General features: G+C 33.2%; 1 protein-coding gene across 5 annotated transcripts in view; it reads right to left on the bottom strand.

The window, feature by feature from the left end:
• PCLO (piccolo presynaptic cytomatrix protein) overlaps window positions 1-21,760 on the bottom strand; it is a 378,181-nt gene that overhangs the window by 154,051 nt on the left and 202,370 nt on the right. For all 5 annotated transcript variants that reach the window (XM_067042711.1, XM_059074371.2, XM_067042713.1 and 2 more), the window contains exon 7: window positions 4,619-6,806. In XM_067042711.1, the coding sequence (XP_066898812.1) occupies window positions 4,619-6,806 (2,188 nt within the window). The remainder of the gene's footprint in view (window positions 1-4,618; window positions 6,807-21,760) is intronic.

Raw genomic sequence — 21,760 nt, 5'->3', positions numbered from 1 at the left:
ATAAATAAACAAGAGCATTTATTTTTAGGAGAACCCCAAGTATCATTGCTAGGAACATGTGTGCCATAATCACCTGGTAGCCTAATACTAAAAATATATCTATTAGCATTTTTCATTAAAAATTAAACAATTATTTTCTGTGGGATCACAGATTTAGGAATTAAATAGTTGGTTGACTGCTTTTTGTACTTAAAATGTGCCAAAACTTGACACCTTAAAATACTTTTTTGAAAACACAACCATATTTGAGTGTATAAATATTATTTACAAATTATCATCCCATTCAGTTCTTAGTACTTCCAAGGTCTTTTTCTTATTTAGTGTCCCCAAATCACTGTTTACCTAATATACAGAATTTGACTTTATATAAGTTTATTCTTTGTAAAAGGATCCCCAATTAATAGTCTCTGGAAATACATTATTGCTTCCTAAATGGCAGATGGAGTACCCCTTCTCAGGTGCTCATCCTGAAAGATCTGTTGATTATGCTATCAACCTATGCCTTCTTGAAACTCTAGCTTCTACAATGCCATACTATTGAGTGTTCCTCTCTATCTCATTACAGTTCTCTTTCTGTCTACATCACTGACTTCTCTTCTACTACTTTCTCCAAAGACTTTTTCCCAGGCAATTTCCATTAGTTCTTTACTGGCAGGGCTGCCAAACCCTCAGCATATACAGCATTACTCACCTCTACACCTCCCGTGATCTTGGTCAACGCCACCGATTAACCACACTACTTTTCCCGAATAAACACAGAATGATAGATGATGTGTCATAATTTAGTCAGTCTTAGATTTGAGGAAATACGATACATACCTGGTTTGTGGTTGCATATGTACTTATCTGATCTCCCCTATTAGACTCTAAGCTGCTTGAGGGTAAGGCTCATGTCTTCTTTTGTTGTTTTTTTTTTCTCCCTCAATACTAAAAACAATGCCTTGCAAATGCCATAATATTCATTAAATATTCAAGAAATGAATGAAACATAGGAAAGTTAGTCATCAACTAAAGAAAGCTAAATATCCTAATTATGATAAGTACATGTTAAAATAAATATTAATTTGTCCCTTGAATCTCCTTAATAGTTATACAATCTTTTCTCACAATCTACTCAATATTTATTATGGTTTTTCATAGTTTTAATTTGACACCAAGTGACTAAATTTATGAAAGATATATTTAATATAAACGTGATAAGTAAATAGAAAATCCATTAATCTCTAAAACTTGTTAGATTATCAACAAACACACTAACATCATTTTATATTAATTTTTGTATATCTTTATTACATACTTCTCATAAAAAATAGTCTATACTGATTTTAATAAATGACTATCTTGGATAATGCACTACATGATTTCACTTGAATATACAACTTTGCTTAACGCATCTAAAATAACAATCTTTTAAAATGTTTCCTTGGTTGTGTCTACACAGATAAGGCAGAATCTCAACCTGATATAAATTTTGTCAATTTATTTCTGATTCTGATGACATACTTTGATTGTCTGTTATGTCTTATAATGACTCTATACGTAGCCAAGTTAGGATGGCTAGCATGTTTTGCATAGGAATACATAGACCAATGAAGAAAAAACAGAGTAAATAAATCTGCTCTTATATTGGATTCTGTCTTCATCATTTACAGCAAGTTGGACATAAATGATAATTCTTTATAAGTGCAATTGTCTGATCTACCATGGTAGATCTGAACTTTAAAAACTAAATTTTATAGTAATAATAATATTTTCCAAATTAAATAATTTTGCTGGAGATTAACATCCCCTCATTTTAAGCCATTGATATTTTCTTTTCTTGAATGTAAAATGCAAGAAAGCTATTTTGGGGTCTAGCATTATTCACATTATTGACTGTAACAGTAGTTATACGAACAGCTTACTTCTATTCCATATGAAATATTCATTGGAATTTTTTTTTAAAGACTGTATACACCGATGCTTTTTTTTTTTTTTTTACACGGAGTATATTTTGAAAGAGTGATTTCAACAAAATATTTGCGGTTGTAGAAATACAACTTGACTGTTTCAAAGTTGTTTTAGTATCATTCAAACACAGATATAGTACATATGTGGTTAATTTTTATTTTAAAAATCCCTAATATTTCATGAGTTTATAATGTCATGAGTTATGTAATTGGGAAGAATATTTTCTACTTTTTTTCTTAATTACCCAAGGAATCCAAGATTTCAAAAGAAAAGCAGACCACTGTTCACCAGAAGAAAAGTGATATGCTTATGAGATATAAACACAAAGAATATAGATAACATTTTAAAATATACATCTTTTAAAGATAATCACTACAATTCACACACATAATATTACATATGTAATTCAGTTTGTTATAGTTTTTCTTTGTATAATTCTATATCAACATGATTTTTATGACTAAATGTCTTGTCTACTTAATTTAAAAATACATTTTAACTCAATTTGATTTTGTGTAAATTTCATTGTAATTGTTTACTTCTCTGGTGTCATTGTTACATATTTCATAATTTTGTATGCTGCATGATGTCTCATCCTAATTAGTTTAAATAATTTTCTGGAGATTAACATGTTTTTAAGCTGATGATATTTCCAAATCCTTACCAAATTGTATGTGATAATTATTTTTTGATGTGTTTTGATATTTTATCAAAACAAGTTTTCATAGTCTTTGATGACTATGAGTACACATCATCCAAACATATAAATGAGAAATAAAAATTTGGTTATTTTTACATGGTTGTACATAAATGACTGCCATATTTTGGAATATCTAGAAACATCTGTATGTCTGGAACCATGTTGGCAAAACATCTGTGATGAATAAATCAATTTGTCAAATTCTCTCCAGGTATATGTTCATCATGCACACATAGATTTTAGGTGTTTAGTTATGTAACTGACCTGTTAGTTTTTGTTTTATTTTGCTGTTTTACAGATACATTTATTGAAGAGCCTTTTTATTCGTCTGCAGCAGTCATTTTATATATATATTTAACTACACATATAATGTGTGTAAAATGTGGATTGTGAAAAAAGAAAAAAAATGTTTCTGCATTATATAACTTACTTAACTATGTAGATTGGTTCAAACAATCGGCTAAATTAAAAAAAACCACACAGTGTTTTATTTAATTGGCTGGTTATCAATAAAAAATGGTCAATCCAATAGCCTGTAGAGAATAAAACAAATCAGGAAGTGACTAGTCTCTTGGAATTTCACTAGAAAAAGCCGTCTCTCCTCCTTCAGATCCAGTGATTACCTTAGTCCTGATCAAACCTACATTTGAACTTCTAAAATCATTTTGGTGTCTAGATACAGAAGAAAGAAAATCCTTTACATGAAATCATATTTTCCTGTTAAGTCCTCAGGGAAAATGTTAGATTTAAAATAAGAGATGTTCATGTTAACTTAGTGCTTTGCAATCTCTAAAGCCATGAAGTAATACATTTTTATTTGATGAGAAATATTTTATTTTTAAGACTCAAACCATACCTACATTCAAATGTATACCACAGAGGGGGGGGGAAAAAAAAAGAACCAAGTGTCATGAGTCCTCTTGGCATGGGCAAGACTTCACATCTCTCTACCTGTCCAAGCTTGTCTTCAAATTTATACTTGGTCTAGGTCATTTTCTAAAATCTTTATGGTTCTATATGATTAAAAAAAGAAAATTACCATAAACCAGTTTTTAGTTAAGCATGTACTTGCCATAAATCTCTTGTTCAATATGAAAAACTAGTAATGACAATTTAGGGCAAAAAAAAAAAAATGGAATAATGCAAAAAGCACAGCCATGGAAAAGGCTAACTGAACACACAAGGAAGGCTTCAGCTCATAGCTAAATTCACAAAAGCAGTGTACAAATTTCCAATTTTAAAATCTAAACAATGCTTCATATATATTGACAAGCATGTGGATAATACTGTTATTTATTGTCAAAACCATATTTAGTACTAAGCTTTCTAGTATGTAATGCAAAGCATACAAACTTGTCAATTATGACATTCATAATGAGAGAGATTAAAATACAAACCTTTTATTTAAGTAGAATTATAAAACTCTACATTATGTTAACATTAGGGACTTACTTGAAAGTTCTCAGAAAGAGAACATTCTCTGAATTAACGAACACTGATCTCACAAAATGACATAAATAATTTTCTATTACAGAGTCTAGCAGAATAGTACTTAATGGCTCAAAACCTTAATCATTTCACAAACTGAAAGAAACTAATAACTTTAAAAATGCCTTTAAAAAAAAAGAAACATACAATGAAAATATTTCCAACTATAGATTTAAAGGATGACCATATTTTATTGACACAATTATTTGGTAATGGTTTTGGAAAAGTGGACACCAAACAAATCAAGCAAACAACCAAGAAACAACAGTAAAAGAATGAACTAAAAAGAAATAAAGAAGAGCATGCTACGAAATCTATACACAAGATAAAATTTCCATTTACAAGAAATAAAATTGAAGTAAACATGCAAAAGACGCACCAAGAAAAGTAGAATACGTCCTTGGAGAAGGAAAATTAAACATGCAGAAACACAAGAGTTTGAGTTTTGAGAGTAAGAAGGTAGTTTGAGGCCCAATTTACCTTCACTGTCTGACATGGCATGTTGGAAGTCATCCATGATGAAAGCTATGTCACGGTCGTAGCCTCGAGTCCGTGATTCTTCTCTCATGTGCTGTTGAACTTCAGGCAATGAGTGACTTGATCCAAACTGATCCCTGGTGTCTGCAGATATTGGTGGCAGGGGTCCAGCTGCAGCCCTGGCCATTCCCATTGGCTGGCCAACAGGACTGAGTGGACTTTCCTCTTCAGAATTCTGGGCCACAATTGGTATTCTTCCTCTACTCTGGCTAATCGGCAAACTGGTAGGCTTAGTTCTGCCAGAGGGTGATGCATGACTAAAGGAAACATCTAGAGCTTCCGCCTCTTGAGCTTTCAGTCTTAGAGAAGAGCTGGAAGAATCTCTTTTAATTGACAAATCAAGCCCGTAGACAGAGGAAGGTCTGGAAGAAGGTCTGGACCTGCTGCCACTGCTGTATGGCTTATCTGCTTCATCCTGCAGAGCTGACCGTATGGTATTTCCTAATGTGCCCAGCCCTGTGCCAAGAGATGATCCCAAAAATTTGTGTTGGTCTGTAATATTTTTTCTGAGGCCAAAAGTGATATCGTCTTGAAGAAGCTTTGCCCTGGAAGAAATGCCACCAATAGATGAACTGCTAGAAGTCATATAGCTCGAATAATCAGGTTCAAGGTCTCTACTTTCTTGAATAGGTGAAAATTTGGACATTTTAGGGTCAATTAGTGATTTCTTATGTTTTGACTGCTTTTGATAAAGTATGGCTGCTGGTAGTTGTTTTGCTGCTTGTTTTTCAAGTGTGAGTCTACTAATGCTATACTTTTCAGATTTTGGAAAATGTCTATAGCTAGTATCGGCATGGTAATAATGGGAAAGACCGGCGAGATGATCTAAGCTCTCTGCGCCTCTACGGAATTCTTGTTTAATCTGATGTTTCAGAAGCTTTAACTCATAAGGATCCTCCATCGGGTCTTCCTCTGCTTTCACATAACTATGCAATCTGGAAGAAGTCTGCAGAGGTGCTAGGAAATCCGTCACTTCTTGAGACCTACGTGTCTCAGTGGTTCGAAGGAGACGGTCTGTTTTTGACAGATCTTTTTCATGAAGGCTAAACGCAGTGCTTAAAGCGGCTGTACCTTTTGTAATCTCTCCAATGTCATCAATTAAGACATAATTTCGTGGAGTATGATGGTCAATATCTGCATAGAAAGAATCTGCAGATATGCTTGATATTGGGCTGCTTACCATGCTACTTCTTTCCTCCAATCCTATTCTCAAGTCTAAGCTGTTGTACTTACTACCAAGGTGGGAAACAGCATATGTATTATCCGTAGAAACAGGTGCTATCATCAGGGGTTGGTTGCGAATCACCTCATAGTTTGAAGTTATCTTGGGCTCCAAATATAACGCAGTTTGCCGGGGCTTTTGTTGTATCACCATCATCTGTGATGGTAACTGATAAGCAGGTTGTGGTGTTGGTGTAGGTTGAGCTTGAGGTGTGAAGGACATCGTTGCCACAGCTTGGAAGGTTGGCTGAGTCTGATAAGGTGAAACTTCCTGATGGTACAGAGTCTGTTGCTGAAAGTGGGATTGTTGGGTGTATGGGGTGGGTGCTTGGGTAGGAAGAGCAGGGGAAGAGTACTGGTATTGGGTATAAGGACTTGTAGGGGGAACTAGCTGAGATTCTGTTTGGGTTTGTGGTGGTATAAACTGGCTGAACTCAGTTTGGGGAGCAGTTCTCGGTCGCTCTATGCCATGCTGACTTTCGATTCGGGTTGGTCTGGTGCTGCTGACCTCACTGTCAGACATGTAATCACGATCCTCAGCTACTCCCTGGAGGTAGGCTCTCTCTCTCTTTTCTCTCTCCTTTAACAATGCCTCTTTCCTCCTGTTAATCCCCATTTCCAGGTACCGTAACTTGGCATCAATCTCCTTCTCTTCCTCATCAAGTTCGGCTTGTTTCTTTCTAAGCTTTGCAGATTCTCTCTCCACTAGATCAAGCTCTCTGTCTATATCCTGGAGAATCTTGGCTCGTGCCATCGTGTTGGTTCTGCAGATCCTTCTCCTGGAAACTGTGCCCACTGTGCTGTATGTTGACTGAGCTCCTGTGGCGGTCTCCTCGGGAGGTGGGTTTGGCAGAGTTCTCTTCACTTTTTTCTGAGTGCCAGAGGGTGTCGTGGTTTGAGAACCTTTTGTCTGTAATTAAGTGGACAAAATACAGTACTTTATTGTCAAGGAAAAACAGTAAAAGGTCAAAAAACCCATAATTTACATTTAAATAAAAGTGAGTTCATGTATGTTTTAGCTATGAGTGCATAATAAAATTAAAATTCTATACATAATTTCAAGTATTAGTCACAAATGCAGTTAACTGAAAAATAATTTTCCTCTTCTTGGTAAGTTGATTATTTATTATTACAACTTTTTAACATTAGAAGTGAGTTCTGAAATCAAGCACAGAGTACACTGCTAGGCAGGATTATATTTTAGTTAGACTCTTAGGAGAACTCTTAAAAACTCATTTTCCATCCTATTTAATATACATAATATTACTCACTGAAGGTACGCCCGGAGTATTTGTGTTAACTCTCTAAAGTTTAAGTTATATTTGTTGAAGATGCTCACTGCCCTGTTCAGTTGTTTGCTTCTATCTTCCCATTCTTACTTTCACCCCCTGAAGTGACTGTAATTCCTATTCCAATCATGAAATGTTTTGAAATGAAATCCTCTCATTCGCTACTGTCTTTTTTCCCCCAAGAGTTATCTGAACCAATTTCCTATTTAATCTTTCAATATTTTTCTGACTATTTGAGTTTTCTATTTTCTTTCAATGCTATTATTCTTTAGTAATTTCAGCTTCTTTTTAATGCTTTAGTAACTTCTACATGAAGTAAAAGGAAGTGACTACAAACAACTCAAAAACTCATTAAAATCTTAAAAAAAATCAGATAAAGTTCATCAGTGAGCTGTCAGATATTTCCAATTTTATTTGGTTAATCTGTCATAAACTTGCATTCTAAGAATCACTGGTCTTGAGAATCATACAATTTTAGAATATCAGAAGACATGAGAGATAATTTTGCCTACAATTAAAATAAGCTGATACACTCAAAGTTACCCAACCATGTAGCATATTCACAACTAGATCTCAGGCCTTCTGCCTTCTAGTTGCATATTCTTTACTTTTTTCCTCTTACTAATAATACAAAGACCTTAATTCTTCCCTTTTCCCAATCACCAAAAATTGAGGACCCCAAAATAACAAAAAGTATATGGGAATTATGTCTAATTAAGTATATCATATGTGTCCAAGAGCCTGTACTTTTATTGCCTTTTTACTACTCCCAAAGTTGTTACCTTGGTGGTTTTTTATCTGTTTTCTATTATTTTTCTGCTCCCTTTATTGACCTAATTGTTTAATAGAAATCATAATCAGAAGCAATATCCTAAAGATCAATTGAGGTTTATGTGTATTTCTGAAATTTTAAATATCTGAATGCAAATTCACAATGAATAAATGTTGTGAGTTTGTAAAATATGGCAGAGTGATTTCGAAATCGTAGCTGATTCATCCTCATAGAGAAATCTCAAGGAATATGGGGAATTGGAACCACAAAGGCAGCTGTTTGGCATGTTATTTATTCTCTCTCACCCTCAATTATTTTCATTGTATTTAATACTCACAATCAAGTCATAGGGTTGTTATGCAGAGCAAATGAGACCTCTGTGTAAAATATTTAGTACACATTGTAGGTATCCATTAAGTATTATTTCCTTGTAAAATCCCATTATTTCCCCAGAAAACTGTGGAATTTGGTAAATTCATATTCCAAATATTTTAAAAACTGTTTTTTGAAATGAATGCACATGTTATGCTTTTTAATATCAACTGACCATAATAAAATAGTAATAAAATTAAAATTGAAATCTTACAACTACTAAATAATTTTCCAAAATACTAACATATATTTGTCTTTTTTTTTTTTTTTTTTTTTTTTTGTGGTACGTGGGCCTCTCACTGTTGTGGCCTCTCCCGTTGCGGAGCACAGGCTCCGGACGCGCAGTTTCAGCAGCCATGGCTCACGGGCCCAGCCGCTCTGCGGCATGTGGGATCTTCCCGGACCGGGGCACGAACCCGTGTCCCCTGCATCGGCAGGCGGATTCTCAAGCACTGTGCCACCAGGGAAGCCCATGTCTTCTGTTTTTAAAAAGTTTTTTTCACAATAATCTTTTCAGTTCTCTGAATATAATGGAGCTCAACAGGAGGCTGAAATTAATGACTGTTTCTTTTCCTAGACTAGCATTTAGAAGATTTGCTATATGCATTAAGAGTTTTCAAATTTAAGATGTTCATGTATACTACATGATTGTGGTTGTGAAATTGAGAAAGAGTGTTTAAGTGTATTACTCTGAAAGTGTAATGGCATTGCATAATATGAAGACATTTGAAAAGTCTTACTTTGAAAGTAAGAATTCTCCTCCCTACCAAAGGAGGTTAAAAATGAGCATGAATTAATGTAACACTAAAAACTGATCCTAGCAGAGAGAAAGCACACAGAACAGAGAAGGTAACAATGGAATGGAGTAAATAGAGAGAATGAAAGAAATTTCTGGGGGTGGACACACACATTTTGAAAACTAATTTTAAAAAAAACTGAAGGCATCCATTAAATGGGTGCATATATTTGTTGAATGAAAGAATGAAGAAATGAAAGGGTAACATAAGAACTTGTGATTTTCTGGTGTGTTACTATTTTTAAAAATTCTGAATCAAGAAGTGAATTTCCGAGAATTCACTGTGTGGAATGAGAGGAAAGATACGAAAACACAGGAAAGATAAAACTACGAGGAACTGTAAAAAAGACTATAGTATTAACAGTAATGGTTATAATGAACTGGAAACTGATAGTAGTTCGTACTGTTTATTGCTCATACATTTATGCAATTTCTCTTAACTTTATGTTTAACAGTTTATAGTTCTCACTTGATGGAGTGTGCTTAGTCATGCTCATTTTTTTGCAGTTTTATAAAATCCTAGGTTAAAGAAATATTCCAGGTATTAGGGATTTCTAATTATCTTTCAGGGTTGCAAATATTTAATGATCCATGACTTATGTTTATTAATATTTTGTGTGCCACGGATGTGAGTCATGGAAACAAGTGACAAAGTTGGTTGGTAGAAGCTAGATACTTACTGAGTTAGTCTAGCTAACTACTCAGTCTCCATAAATCAAAATAGCTTTGCTGTTCTTTCTTGATAACAAAGTTGGAGACTCATCAAGGTCTCAACCATATTCTTCCCAAATGACAGGAAGTGTAACACTGAAAGCTTAGTGTCTCAGGCCAGACTTAGAGTTTCAATCCTGGCTCTGCCTTTATCATCCGTGAGACCTTTAGTAAGTTGCTTAAACTCCCTGGGCCTCAGTTTTCCTATATGTTGAGGAGGTCAATATTTATTGTTACATTATTGGTTTGGCTAAGGAGTAAATCAGTTAAAACAAGAATCTAGATTAGTTATAATCCAGAGGACAGACAGAAATATAGCAGAGAATTTAAAGTGATGTATTGCCAACTTATAATTTAAAAAGAACAGCCTTTTGAGACAATAAATAACTTTGAAACTGACTATTTAATTCTAATCTAAACAATATAATGTAAAATAAGAGTAGAGAACCCCAGAACAGAGAACTGAAACAAAACAATATAATTGCTTAGAAAAGATCAAGAGATGTATAAAAGAAAGTTTATCATGATTAAAGCTGATGTAGTTGGAGGCCATGATTAGAGATGACAACAACAATCTAGAAAAATCTCGGTGTTTAATAAGATTTTCTTTCCTTGATGACTAGCTTGGTAAAAGACAGATCTGATGCTCTTAATCTGAAAAATAATTGTACTAAGTAACTGTAAAATATTTTAAAATAGCTGTGCAAATAACAGACCAAGGGAAAAGAACAGAAAGTCCTAAGAACAGAATGGAGGTTGAGGAAGACTGGAAGAATATCTAATTTCAACTGCAATACCTAGGAGGTAACAGTGTTAAGAAGCAAACAAGCTCCAGCATAAGTTTTGCTGTCCAAAGTTATTTTAAACAACATTCTCCTTAGGGAAATCCACTTATACCCCACATCTTATATGGTAAAGGAAATCAATTTTTCCTTGCTGTGAGGTGTCAGGGTTATTAATAAAAATAACAATAGCTAAGGTATATGGATACACTATCCTGAGGACTTTAAATATACATATCTGCATTATCTCACTGTTAAAATAATCTAAGCTTAATCTAAGAATGAGAAAAGTTGAACAAGCAAAAATAGATGCTAGACCAAAATTATTCATCGATTGCTATATATAATAAACATGGTAAAATTCAATTTATTTATTTATTCCAGGAATTTGCTTAGTATAATTCTAAAATGTATTTTTCTAGATAATAAAGGCACAGAGCTAAGAGGCAAGAGATAGAATGAACACAAACCTTATTCTCAAAAAACTCATGAATCAGGAATATTTTTTAGGATGTTGTATGAAAAAACTACCTCAGCCTTTTGCTAAATAGCTCTTGTGTCAATATCAGAGATACTCTTCTAAATCACTGTATCACTAGAGAGACTTTGGAATGTATTTTTCATTTTATAAATACAGAAAGCCATACATGCTACTGGAAATCAATGTTCATCACGATCATATCTTCAATTTTTAAGTTTGTTCTTTCAGTTAAACAGGAATGATTTTTATGAAGTCCCTGTACTTTTAGATAATGAGAAATGTAGATTCACTTCCAAACAGTATAATTCCATATAGATTTATAGATAAATAAGATACTTTGATACAGATAAATATCATATAATTTTCTAGAGAAAACATAACCCCTTAAAGATCATCTATATAAAAAGTCAGGTGAATGAGAGTATATAAAGAGTGTATTGGGACCCAGAATAAGAAGGATTTACTTTCATCTTGGGCAAGGAAAGATGGATTAAGACATAGCAGAAAGCCTTGGTATTGAAGAAGGGACTGGACTTAAACAGGAGAATACTTTCTATGTGGAGGGAATAGTATAAAATGTAAATTTCAGAGAAACACCCAGGATTATCTAGTTTAACTTCAGCCTGGTGATGCATTAATACCTGTGAGATGGAAACACATACAGAGAGGGGTTCTATGCAAACAGAAAGAGGAAAAATGGAGAAGCAAATAATACAATTTAAATGTAAAGTATATTACACATATATAATTTATATGTAAAATATATACTATATATGTTATATATAATTGCATATATATGACATATATAAAATATATAAAGCCCTTGAAATCTGTATCTATATTAAAATCTCCACTCATTCATTTTCCTTTTTTTTTTTTTTTTTTTTTAAACAGATGGAAAAGGAAACCTGGGTTATTACATAGAGGTCAAATTTACTCCAATACTATGTGAAGTACCAGGACAAACCATCAAACTGTAAATGTGCAATCACTGGCAATGACTTGCAATGCAGTGCACTGGGTAGCCAGCACCATGGCTTTGTCAAAGAGAAAACTGTGACAGCCCAATTTAATTTCCTTCAATGATAATGTGGTAGTCCACATAGATAACATAGAAACTGAAAATACAATCTCGCAGGGTTTCAGCAAAACATTTTATATTGTCCCTTGACACAGTTGCCAACAAACTTTTGGACTTAAGAATGGAAAGTGCTCATATAATTTGCCAGGGATCTGCATGCAGACTATGACTATTCATGGTCCAGCATCAATGTAAGTAAGTAATTAATGTATCTTAACCTTGGCACTATTGACATTTTTCCCAGATGATTCTATGTCGGCGTTGGGATGGCTGTTTTGTGCATTGTAGGATGTTTAGTGGAAACTCTGGCCTCTACCCACCAGATACCATCAGCATAACCTACCCCAGTCCTGTCAATCAAAAATGCCACTATGCACTGTCAAATAGCTCTAGGGGGAGAGGGAGGCAAAACAATCACTGGTTGAAAACAATTGATGTCGGAGGATATACAAGATGATGTCTTCAGAAAGAGATCACTGATCTACTGTCATTTAGCTTACGTACTGATAAAGAGACTGCTCGTATTTGTATGTCACAGTGCCTTAGTCTGAATGGACAAGACAGGGACTTCGATGATGTCTTGAAAGAGAGCTCTTGGGATAAAGGGTGAAAGAAAAAGAGATTACAGGCTATGGTAAGAATCTGAGCAAATTAATAAAATGTATTATTTTGTCTTGTTATAAATTTGTTTTATGATCCTAAAATTAATGCCTGTATTTGATAAGATAATTCTCACCTTTTGGATTAACATGAACTAATATGCAGAAGATATTCAACCAAGTTTTAAAAAACACAGTTTTATTAGAGAACAGGAAGAAAAAACTAGATGCCTACAACTATAAGAATGTCTCTTCAGTGCAGAAGATTAATCTTTCTAGCTTAACCCCATAAAATTCTTGGGAAATATTCCACAGCTGTAATAACTAAGGAAAAACCAGAGGATAAGGAATTGCCAGTCTGATTGAAAAATTATGTAAATGCTAGATCTTTGTTAAAAGTTGCTTTTCACTCTGAGTTCAAAAGAAGGATCAATGGTGTAATTAAAAAGGGATTACAAACTTAGGAGGAAATGACAGGTATTTAGTTTGAGAAATTAATTACCAGAATCACTAAGGAAGATCAATTGGATAGCTAACCTCAATTTTAAAATTGAGAAATCCTTGCCATCTTAAAAATAATTTAAGAAAAAAAAGAATCGAAACAGTAACCATAAAAACCAAAAACACCTATCTGATAGCTCAGTGAAAAAATCTGAGAACATGCTTATTGTTTATTGTACTGACTACTGAGATTATAAGTAAGACATGGTCCCTGCCCTTCAATTGTGCAGTACGGATACAGAACTGGAGGACAGAAAATGCTCTCAGAGTCATCTATCTGTCTCACCTTATTGGGAGTTCTCATTCACGGCCTGCATTTACTTTGAATATGAGAGTAAGTCTTTGTCTTGGTAAGAAGAATACTACTCATACATACTATGTGCTCTCTGATATTTTTACTTCTGCTCTGTACCTGGTCATTCCTTCTTAGGGTATAAACATTATCTGTCTATAAAGACCTATGTCTCTTAGTATTAGGCAGGTAGATGAAATGTCTAGGATATTTTCCCCTTCAAACAAGACAGCTCTTTAAAATATATGAACATTGGTTAGCATACTCCTTTAACTTTGGAAAGTTAGGATGGAGGGTGAAGATGAAGTTGTAAGATAAACACAAGGCTGCAAGCTGGAAAATATTACTACACGTCCTTCCTTGAAAAAGGACTAGAAGCAGAGTTTCACTCTCTGAAATGTCAATGAAAGCATTAATTCAGCTTCGAGGGGTCTCTCTACCCCAATATCTACAGTTTCCAGTTTTGAGACAAAATAGCAGTTGAATATAAAAATATTCAGCATTCTATCCTATACATTGTAACATTAATAATGTGCTCCCCAAATAGACCCATTATTTACCACCATCCCACCCTTACCCCTACACACAGCTAAAACATTCCAAATGTTGAGTGCAAGGGCTCAGTAATTTCTATTGCTTTAAGATATACAAGAAAAATGAAAAACAACAGGGGAGTGACCTGTGAAAAGGAAATTCTAAATGATACCACTCATGGAAAAATACTTTAAAAATGGATAAAACATCTAGAATCCACTAGGCATTGCAATAAGGCACAGTGCCTGGCACATACAAAATAAAGCCATGAAATTTCTTCAACTAGAGTACTGTGGAATAATTTCATAACTATTTCCATGAATCAAACTCAAAATAAGCAGTATCATCATTGCTATGAAAATATCACCGAATCATTGAAAAAAATATAAACATCTTTATCAATAAACAGTCTTGAGTCTCTACAGCTATGGGAGAGAATTTACCATTTGTGAATGTACTTGAAATTGTTTTTTTGAAGTAGTTCTTTAATTGTTATAATATTCTAGTAGCAAGAAAAAAGTGAGAAACTGAATCACAAGATGTTATTAGTCAGAAAATAAAAACAAAGTAATATAACATATTTAAAAGTCACACACAAGTTATTTTTCAAAGTCTAGTAGCAGAGGCAAAAATATTCTCCAATTAATATTGTGAAAGTGGCACTCAATATTTCATCAGGCATCTTTAAGCTTTTCCTTAATGTGCCTCTTGTCCCAGTTTGTCTTGTTTTCTTGCTGAAAGTCACTGCTCTTGGGCTGGCAGCCAAGCAGAAAACTAGTTTCCACCTCACTGGACAGAAGCATCAGAGATGTCAGTCTGTGCAACACGTACTGACTTCTATTTTCTGGAATGTCCCAAACAGATTAATTTCTTTTCTCCTAAAATCTGTATAAGGTATTTTAGAAAGCTCTCTTAGAAGTTTTTAAGGTGATCATTTTTTATACATATATATGTGTATGTATTTCTCCCTCCTCCCTTCTACCTTCTATCCCTCCCAACCATCCTTCTTTGTTATTTCTAGATTTTACATTTTCATTAGAAAAACACATTTCTGTACAATACTACAGATATATTTCTTCACTGGCGTGTTGCTTCATTCAAAATTACATTTTCTTGATCATTTTCCTAAGAGAAAAGAAAATGCTTAAAGGTCCTGATGACCTCCTTTTTCTTTTCCTTTTAATCTCCCAACATCCAGTTATTACTATGTTTAAAATCACTCTTTTTGTAGTTATTACTTCAAAAATTTATTAGGGCAGCAAAACATATTTTGCCTATATGCTCTTAGCTAAGCAGAAAGAAGGTTTGATAACCAGTGAGTATAAAGAGAAACAAAGAAGTAATTTAAAAGCACTGACTAACCTAAAGGCTATGAAAACATGATAGCATAAGAATTAAAATCAGATCAGATCACCGGAAAAAAAACACAGATACCTCCTATTTTCTCATTTCTATACTATATAACTTTTACATAGTGCTGCTGGACTAGGAGATGGGATACTATGAAGAACTACCTAACGTTGATTCCTTCTTTAAGGGTAAAACCATTTACAGTTCTAACATGCTACCACAAGACAACGACTACATCCCTTTACTAGAAAATGTGTTAATCGTTTATATGGGCAAACTGAAGTGGAAAAATAAAGTTAATAAAAATGTCTAAGAATTAACATGAAAACTTATCCTAAAACATAAATGTATATTAAAAAAGTAAGATACATGTCTTCCACCTGCTTTTTTTCAGCATGCTGAATATTACAGTATTGCCTGCCTGTGACTTACTTCATTTTGAGAACAAATTATTGATCCACAAAGACGTATTGTAGTGATTCCAACGCTTCCATAGAATATCTCATTTGCATTTCTTATTGACAATCTCTCACCAGAACAAAAATAGTTGTATTTCAAATGCTGTAAAATGTAAATCTCTAATTATGCTAGAGTTTTGTACATGGAGTATTAGAATGATGATTGATTACTATGTGATGTTTTCCAGCACTTCAGATCATTAGCAATTTGAGGAATGATTCAATAACTACTTATCTAAAGCCATGAGAAACATCATGACCTTTTAATAGTGTCACAGTCTTTACTAAATTATCTTGAGATAATAAAGATATTTTATGTTTAGACTCTTGAAATGCCTAACCACAAAATCACAGGAATCTCTATTATTGTTTTTTGTTCCTTTCTCATTGATTTATTATCCTCTGGCCTATAAAACCTTGGAACATGACATTAAAATACTTCCAAGCTGCTTTGACCTACATGTGTGCAGTAAACAAAAATAGTTCTTTTTCATAAACCTAAATCACATGAATAGCTACCCCCAAGTTAAATTAAATAACAAAATTTCCTTGGCAAGTAGGACCATGGTCCTTCTTCCATATAAACTGGAGAACCACCTGGTTCTTTAGAAGACAGTGCTATTAAGAACTGATAAAGGATGGCAATTAAATTAAGTGGCAAGAAATCTTTTTTTTTGGTCTTCTAAGATGATAAAACTCATGCATAGACTTACGTAAATACAACAATATTTTTTCTAAACATTATTTTAAGAGGTTAAGTTTTCAATTCTTAATTCTATAAATTCAGTTACATGAGAACACAGGTATACTTTGATGGGTGATTGGATGATTTTCCAAATGGATAATTAATGAAACCTGAGCTTATTGACTGCAGTGCATTTGAGTGAGCATTTACAGGCATCAGCTCATGCCATAAATGGAAGAACTGGTTGAAAGCACTGCAAAGAAGCTTTTTCTAAACAAAATAACATTGTTTTATTAGAAACATTACTATCATTTTAATACCTATGACACACTGAAGAAATTCATGCACATTTATTAATGTCAAAAGGAGAAATGTCATGATGTCCGGTCTTTCATGAAGTATCCTGAAACTCTCTACAATTAGTGCTAATTAGTACTTTAAACAGTGATTTCAACTCGACCTTCTAAAAAGTAAATGATTAACCCATAAAAGTAGCCTCTATGCCCGGAAACTAAGCTCTGTGATTAGGGCTGAGTTTTATCACAAAAAACACTGGAGACTTGTCTTGTCCCTGTCATGTTAAAATATACTACCCAACAGGTCAGAAATTAAAATGTGGTCCAACTTATTAAGAGTGATTTACTTATGTAGTTAAAATGGTTTATCAGTGAGCCCGAACAATTTTCGTATATGTCTTTTTCATTCACTTGAGGAAGGAGGAGGAGAGAGGATGAGTATAATCACTTTTAGCTTCAACTCTTCTAATGTTACTGTTTACTCCCTCATAGGGGTTATTTACTGTTCTTCACAAAGTTAAGCTTTTATTTGTCATCTTATAAAATTTTTTCAACCAAATTAAATAGAGATAGAAGTTCTATAATTTAGCTTAAAGATTTCTTACATTGTGTTCAACCATCGCTTTTCTCAACTGTTTTAATTTGAATCTCTAGCAAACTGTTCTTAAGGAGAAAAAAAAAATAGATAAAAATCCCCTTTGTTGTTTAAAGCTTTAGACTAAGTTACCTCAGTTTATTTAGCCAGTTCATTTAAGGCTCAATTTACCTCACTATACTTGTTCTGGTGCTTTCCTAATTCAAACTCTATGCATAAGTCAAGATACAGAAGAGGACCAAAAAAAAATCCTGTTAAGTAGAAGAAATTCATTTGCTACAAATGGAATTAATGTTGGGTGGGTATGGAGGTGCAAAGAACATTGACCTGGACTTCAGATTTCTCATCTTTAAAATATGAAATAAAATAAATATAAAACCTACAGAAAAGAAATGGTTTGGATCTCTACCAAGCAACTGAATTTGAAACTAGTTTATTAGTTATATAAGGCTATAAAAGTATTAACTAGCTTATGTATAGATGTATATGTATAGGCATATATGTCTATTACAAACATGTATTTTTATGTTGAACATAGTGATAAGAAAAAGTAAAGCAACTATTGGAATACATTTTGATGCTGCTACGTACATTATACCTCAAAATTTTTCCAAATTTTTATATCACAATCATTTTAGTTGCTTGTTATTTTGTTTCAGTAACAGCACATGTGGCAGATTACAGAATCCTAAATAAGTAGTAATTTAAAAAAACATAAACAAATATACAAAAGTGCAAGTCTGTTTGTTGGGAGGGGATGTATTTTTGAGAATATGCAGGTAGCTTTATATCAGTTTTAAACTGCACAACTGTTCATAACAGGTAGTGTACTGAATTAAGAATATTATGATAAAATACTTAGGAAGCTAATAACAAATAATCTGATATTTTTTCCCTTCAGTCTGAAAAGGTTTGTTTTGAAATTAATCCTTAGATACTGATTACAATGAAATAGCAAAGGTTAACTACTGAACACTAAATTGATGAAATCAATTTAAAAAATTTCTGGTTTTCACTGATATTTGTCTACATGTATACATTCAGTTTGATTTTTATCAGACCCTAATAATAATTACCATAAATTATTATTTTACTGGCATTTATTTTGAAAAACACTTTAACATACTATTTCCTATTTTATATCATTATAATAATATATAATAATATCCAAGATTCTAATCATAAAGAAGAAATATGATAAGAAAAGTGTACTAGCAATGAAGAGGGTATAAAAGCTATAGAAAAAAATGAGGCCTCAGCTATTTAGAAAGCCAGTCTTTAATATATGAATACTTTTTCTCTCATATATGTAAATACAACCATTATAAAACAGCTTATTTCATCAAAGTCAGTTTTAATAGACTAGTTTCTTATGTTGCTTTCCAAAGGCAGTAATGAAAACCCCTAAAAAATATTATTCTTCAAATCACACTTGGTTATCGTGGTCATTATTTCTTAAATCTGTATATTCTGACAGAAATAAAATTGACAGAAATAAAATTTCTCAATTTAGGTTATGGAAATTAGTCTCAGAAATAGACATTAAAGGGTTCTAAAAAATCTTAAAAATAGCTATCAAAACAGCAATCAGTGAGGCAAAACACATTCTTGTAAAAATCAGCTCATGAATACCATCTGCTTTGCAATAGGATCCTGGCTTAAACTCTAGAACAAAAATATTTTAATAAGGAGTTTGTCTATTACTTAAAAAGCTCTAAAATTGTTCAACAAGTCTAAGGGTGGGAAAAACAGTTTTAACACTTGGCAGTTTATGTAATTTTAAGACCAAACAGAGGTGACAACATTTTAAATGTAGCTTATTTTAGTGCAAAAAAGTGGCATGTATCATTATTGATAAAACGTGCTATTTCTTTTGATAGAAAAAAATCATTGCTTTTTTTGTTAAAGACAGATAAATCTTGGAATGATAAATCTAGCTCCAAACAAATCCTTTGAATTTACACTGCTATTTCTTCCAATGGCTATGACATTCTCTCCTGATTTTGTAGAGAACATGCTACATTAACCTTTTTTTTTTTTTTTATAACATTTTAACAATTTATTTGAGCAAAAATCCACTTGAGTCAGGCAGCATCCAATCTCGCAGACAGAAAGAAGCTCCGAAGAGCTGTACAAAATGAGTTTTACAGGCAGAGGGGAGTGGGAACAAGGAAGTTACACTTTGCAAAAAGAGTGAGTTTAACCTCCTTTCTTGACATTCATTATCATCTGGGGTCATGAGGTAAACAGTTTCATGGTGTAAAAGAAAGAAAAAGAGCTTGAGGAACACGTTTTGGTGCTCTGGTTTATGAAAGTTTCATAGGTGTGATGCTCGAGGTAATCCACAGACACACACAAAAATACTGGACTGAAATAAATTTGAGAAAGCGTATTGTCATCTGTTTAGCAAAAGAAGAAAAACACAGGGGAAAGCAGAAGGAAAAACTGTAACCCTGAATTACATAAGAAGTGTAGTACGGAGAATGAATAAGATTTTATTTATTTGTTTTGCTTTGTTTCTATTTTTTGTTTTAGGTGGGAGCAAGGAATTGGTGAATCACCCCCAAATTAAAAGCAGTTTGGTGGATAAAGCAGTCTGTTCACTAATTCATCAAATTAATTTATTGCTATAGAGAACCTACTGTGAACCAGGCATTGTTCTGGGCACTGGGGATATAGCAGTGAATATAATTAACAAAAATCCTCACCCATAAATTCTGGTTGGGGAAGAAAGACAATACATGAAATTATAAAGGAACAGACATAGTACTTTTGATAATAATATGTGATATGGAGAAAAATCAAGGGCATAAGGACAGAGTGTTAGAAAGGTGGATGGTTTTCATTTGGTCAGTCAATAAAGGCCTTATTACCTAAAAGAATAACTTTAAAATGGTTATAAAGAACAGGAATCTAAAATTTCTAGAGAAGCACCATTATATACTTCATAGACCATGAAAGGCACACAGTTACTAGGAGATTTGAAAAATTTTTCTACTAACCCATAAGGTAAAGCTCTTTAATGACAGCAAATTTCTGCTGAGGAAATACAGAAACTACCAAATGTACACCCCCCGCCCCCGCCGTGAGGAAAGGGAATTAACTGGATAACTACAATTGGCAGAATTAGTGACGGGAAGGTTGTGTTACTTTCATTCAATCATTACAGATGATTTGATCACTCTCCACTAGTGTCCACTCACTTTTATTTTTATTATTATTATTATTTATTAATTTATTTATTTTCACTCATTTTAAATTATTTGACTTCCATAAAACATTTTAATTGAAGAATTCCATTGATGAAAGTTACAAAAAAACTCTGTGTGCATACCAGTTTTTCATTACAAAGCTTATTTCTTTCTGTGCTTTTTCTAAATCATGATGAAAATACATTATTTTCAAGTGGTATCTAAGTAGCAAGCTCAACCCCATGGGAAGGAATAAATTCTAAATTTACTTTAGTTGTATCTCTTGGCAATTTTCCTGGGGAGCAATCAGAAGAACTCAAGTAAAAAGGTGGTAATTTTTTTCCATCTTTACTCAGAGTTAAAATTTTCTATTTGTAAAAGGAAGCAGACCACAAGATAAAAGTGTTTGGTTATATAAAGTTGTCAATAATAGAATTTGGCACTGGGGCTGTGACTTTGATACCAGAGTGATAAGGTCTAGAAAAGAGATACAGCTCACCTCTTACAGACACGAGAATATTACATAACTCAATAAAAAGATCTCAGATAACTCCTTGTACCAGTTATGCCCACTCTGTATTATTTTATGATTTTATGTTAATTAGTGCTAATTTAACCAATTAAATCTATGAGATATCTTAGGGCTAAGCATGAACTCAAAGTGTCGGTGAAAGACTAACCAGATGATATAGACTCCTGCCTTGAAATTTGTGTGTCAAAGGTGTAACCACACTTCCATGATGGAAAAGCTCTATCAGAGTTAAAGGATCTCAAAGAGTTGGATTCCTATAGAGTAGGAATGGAATAAATTTAAATCTCTGATGTTTAAAATTAAGACAAATGTTTGGAAACTCCAGGAAGAGAGATTTTACCCATATGGAGGAACTCTGTAATAATGAAAGCTCTCCAAAAAGCTTGTGAGATAGTTACTAAGAAAAAAATAACTGAGTATGGAAAGAGGACCAGATGCAGACAAAGCAACAAACCATAAAAACAGTCTACATTTGCCTATGAACAAACAAAAAGGGCAATATAGTGCTTTGATGTGTATTATGGGTTAAAAACAAAAAAGTTTGTTG

This window comes from Kogia breviceps, chromosome 9 (assembly GCF_026419965.1).
Source record: "Kogia breviceps isolate mKogBre1 chromosome 9, mKogBre1 haplotype 1, whole genome shotgun sequence".
NCBI lineage: Eukaryota > Metazoa > Chordata > Mammalia > Artiodactyla > Physeteridae > Kogia > Kogia breviceps.
The sequence above is the reverse complement of the archived record's forward strand: the minus strand, read 5'-3'. Positions and strand labels throughout refer to the sequence as shown.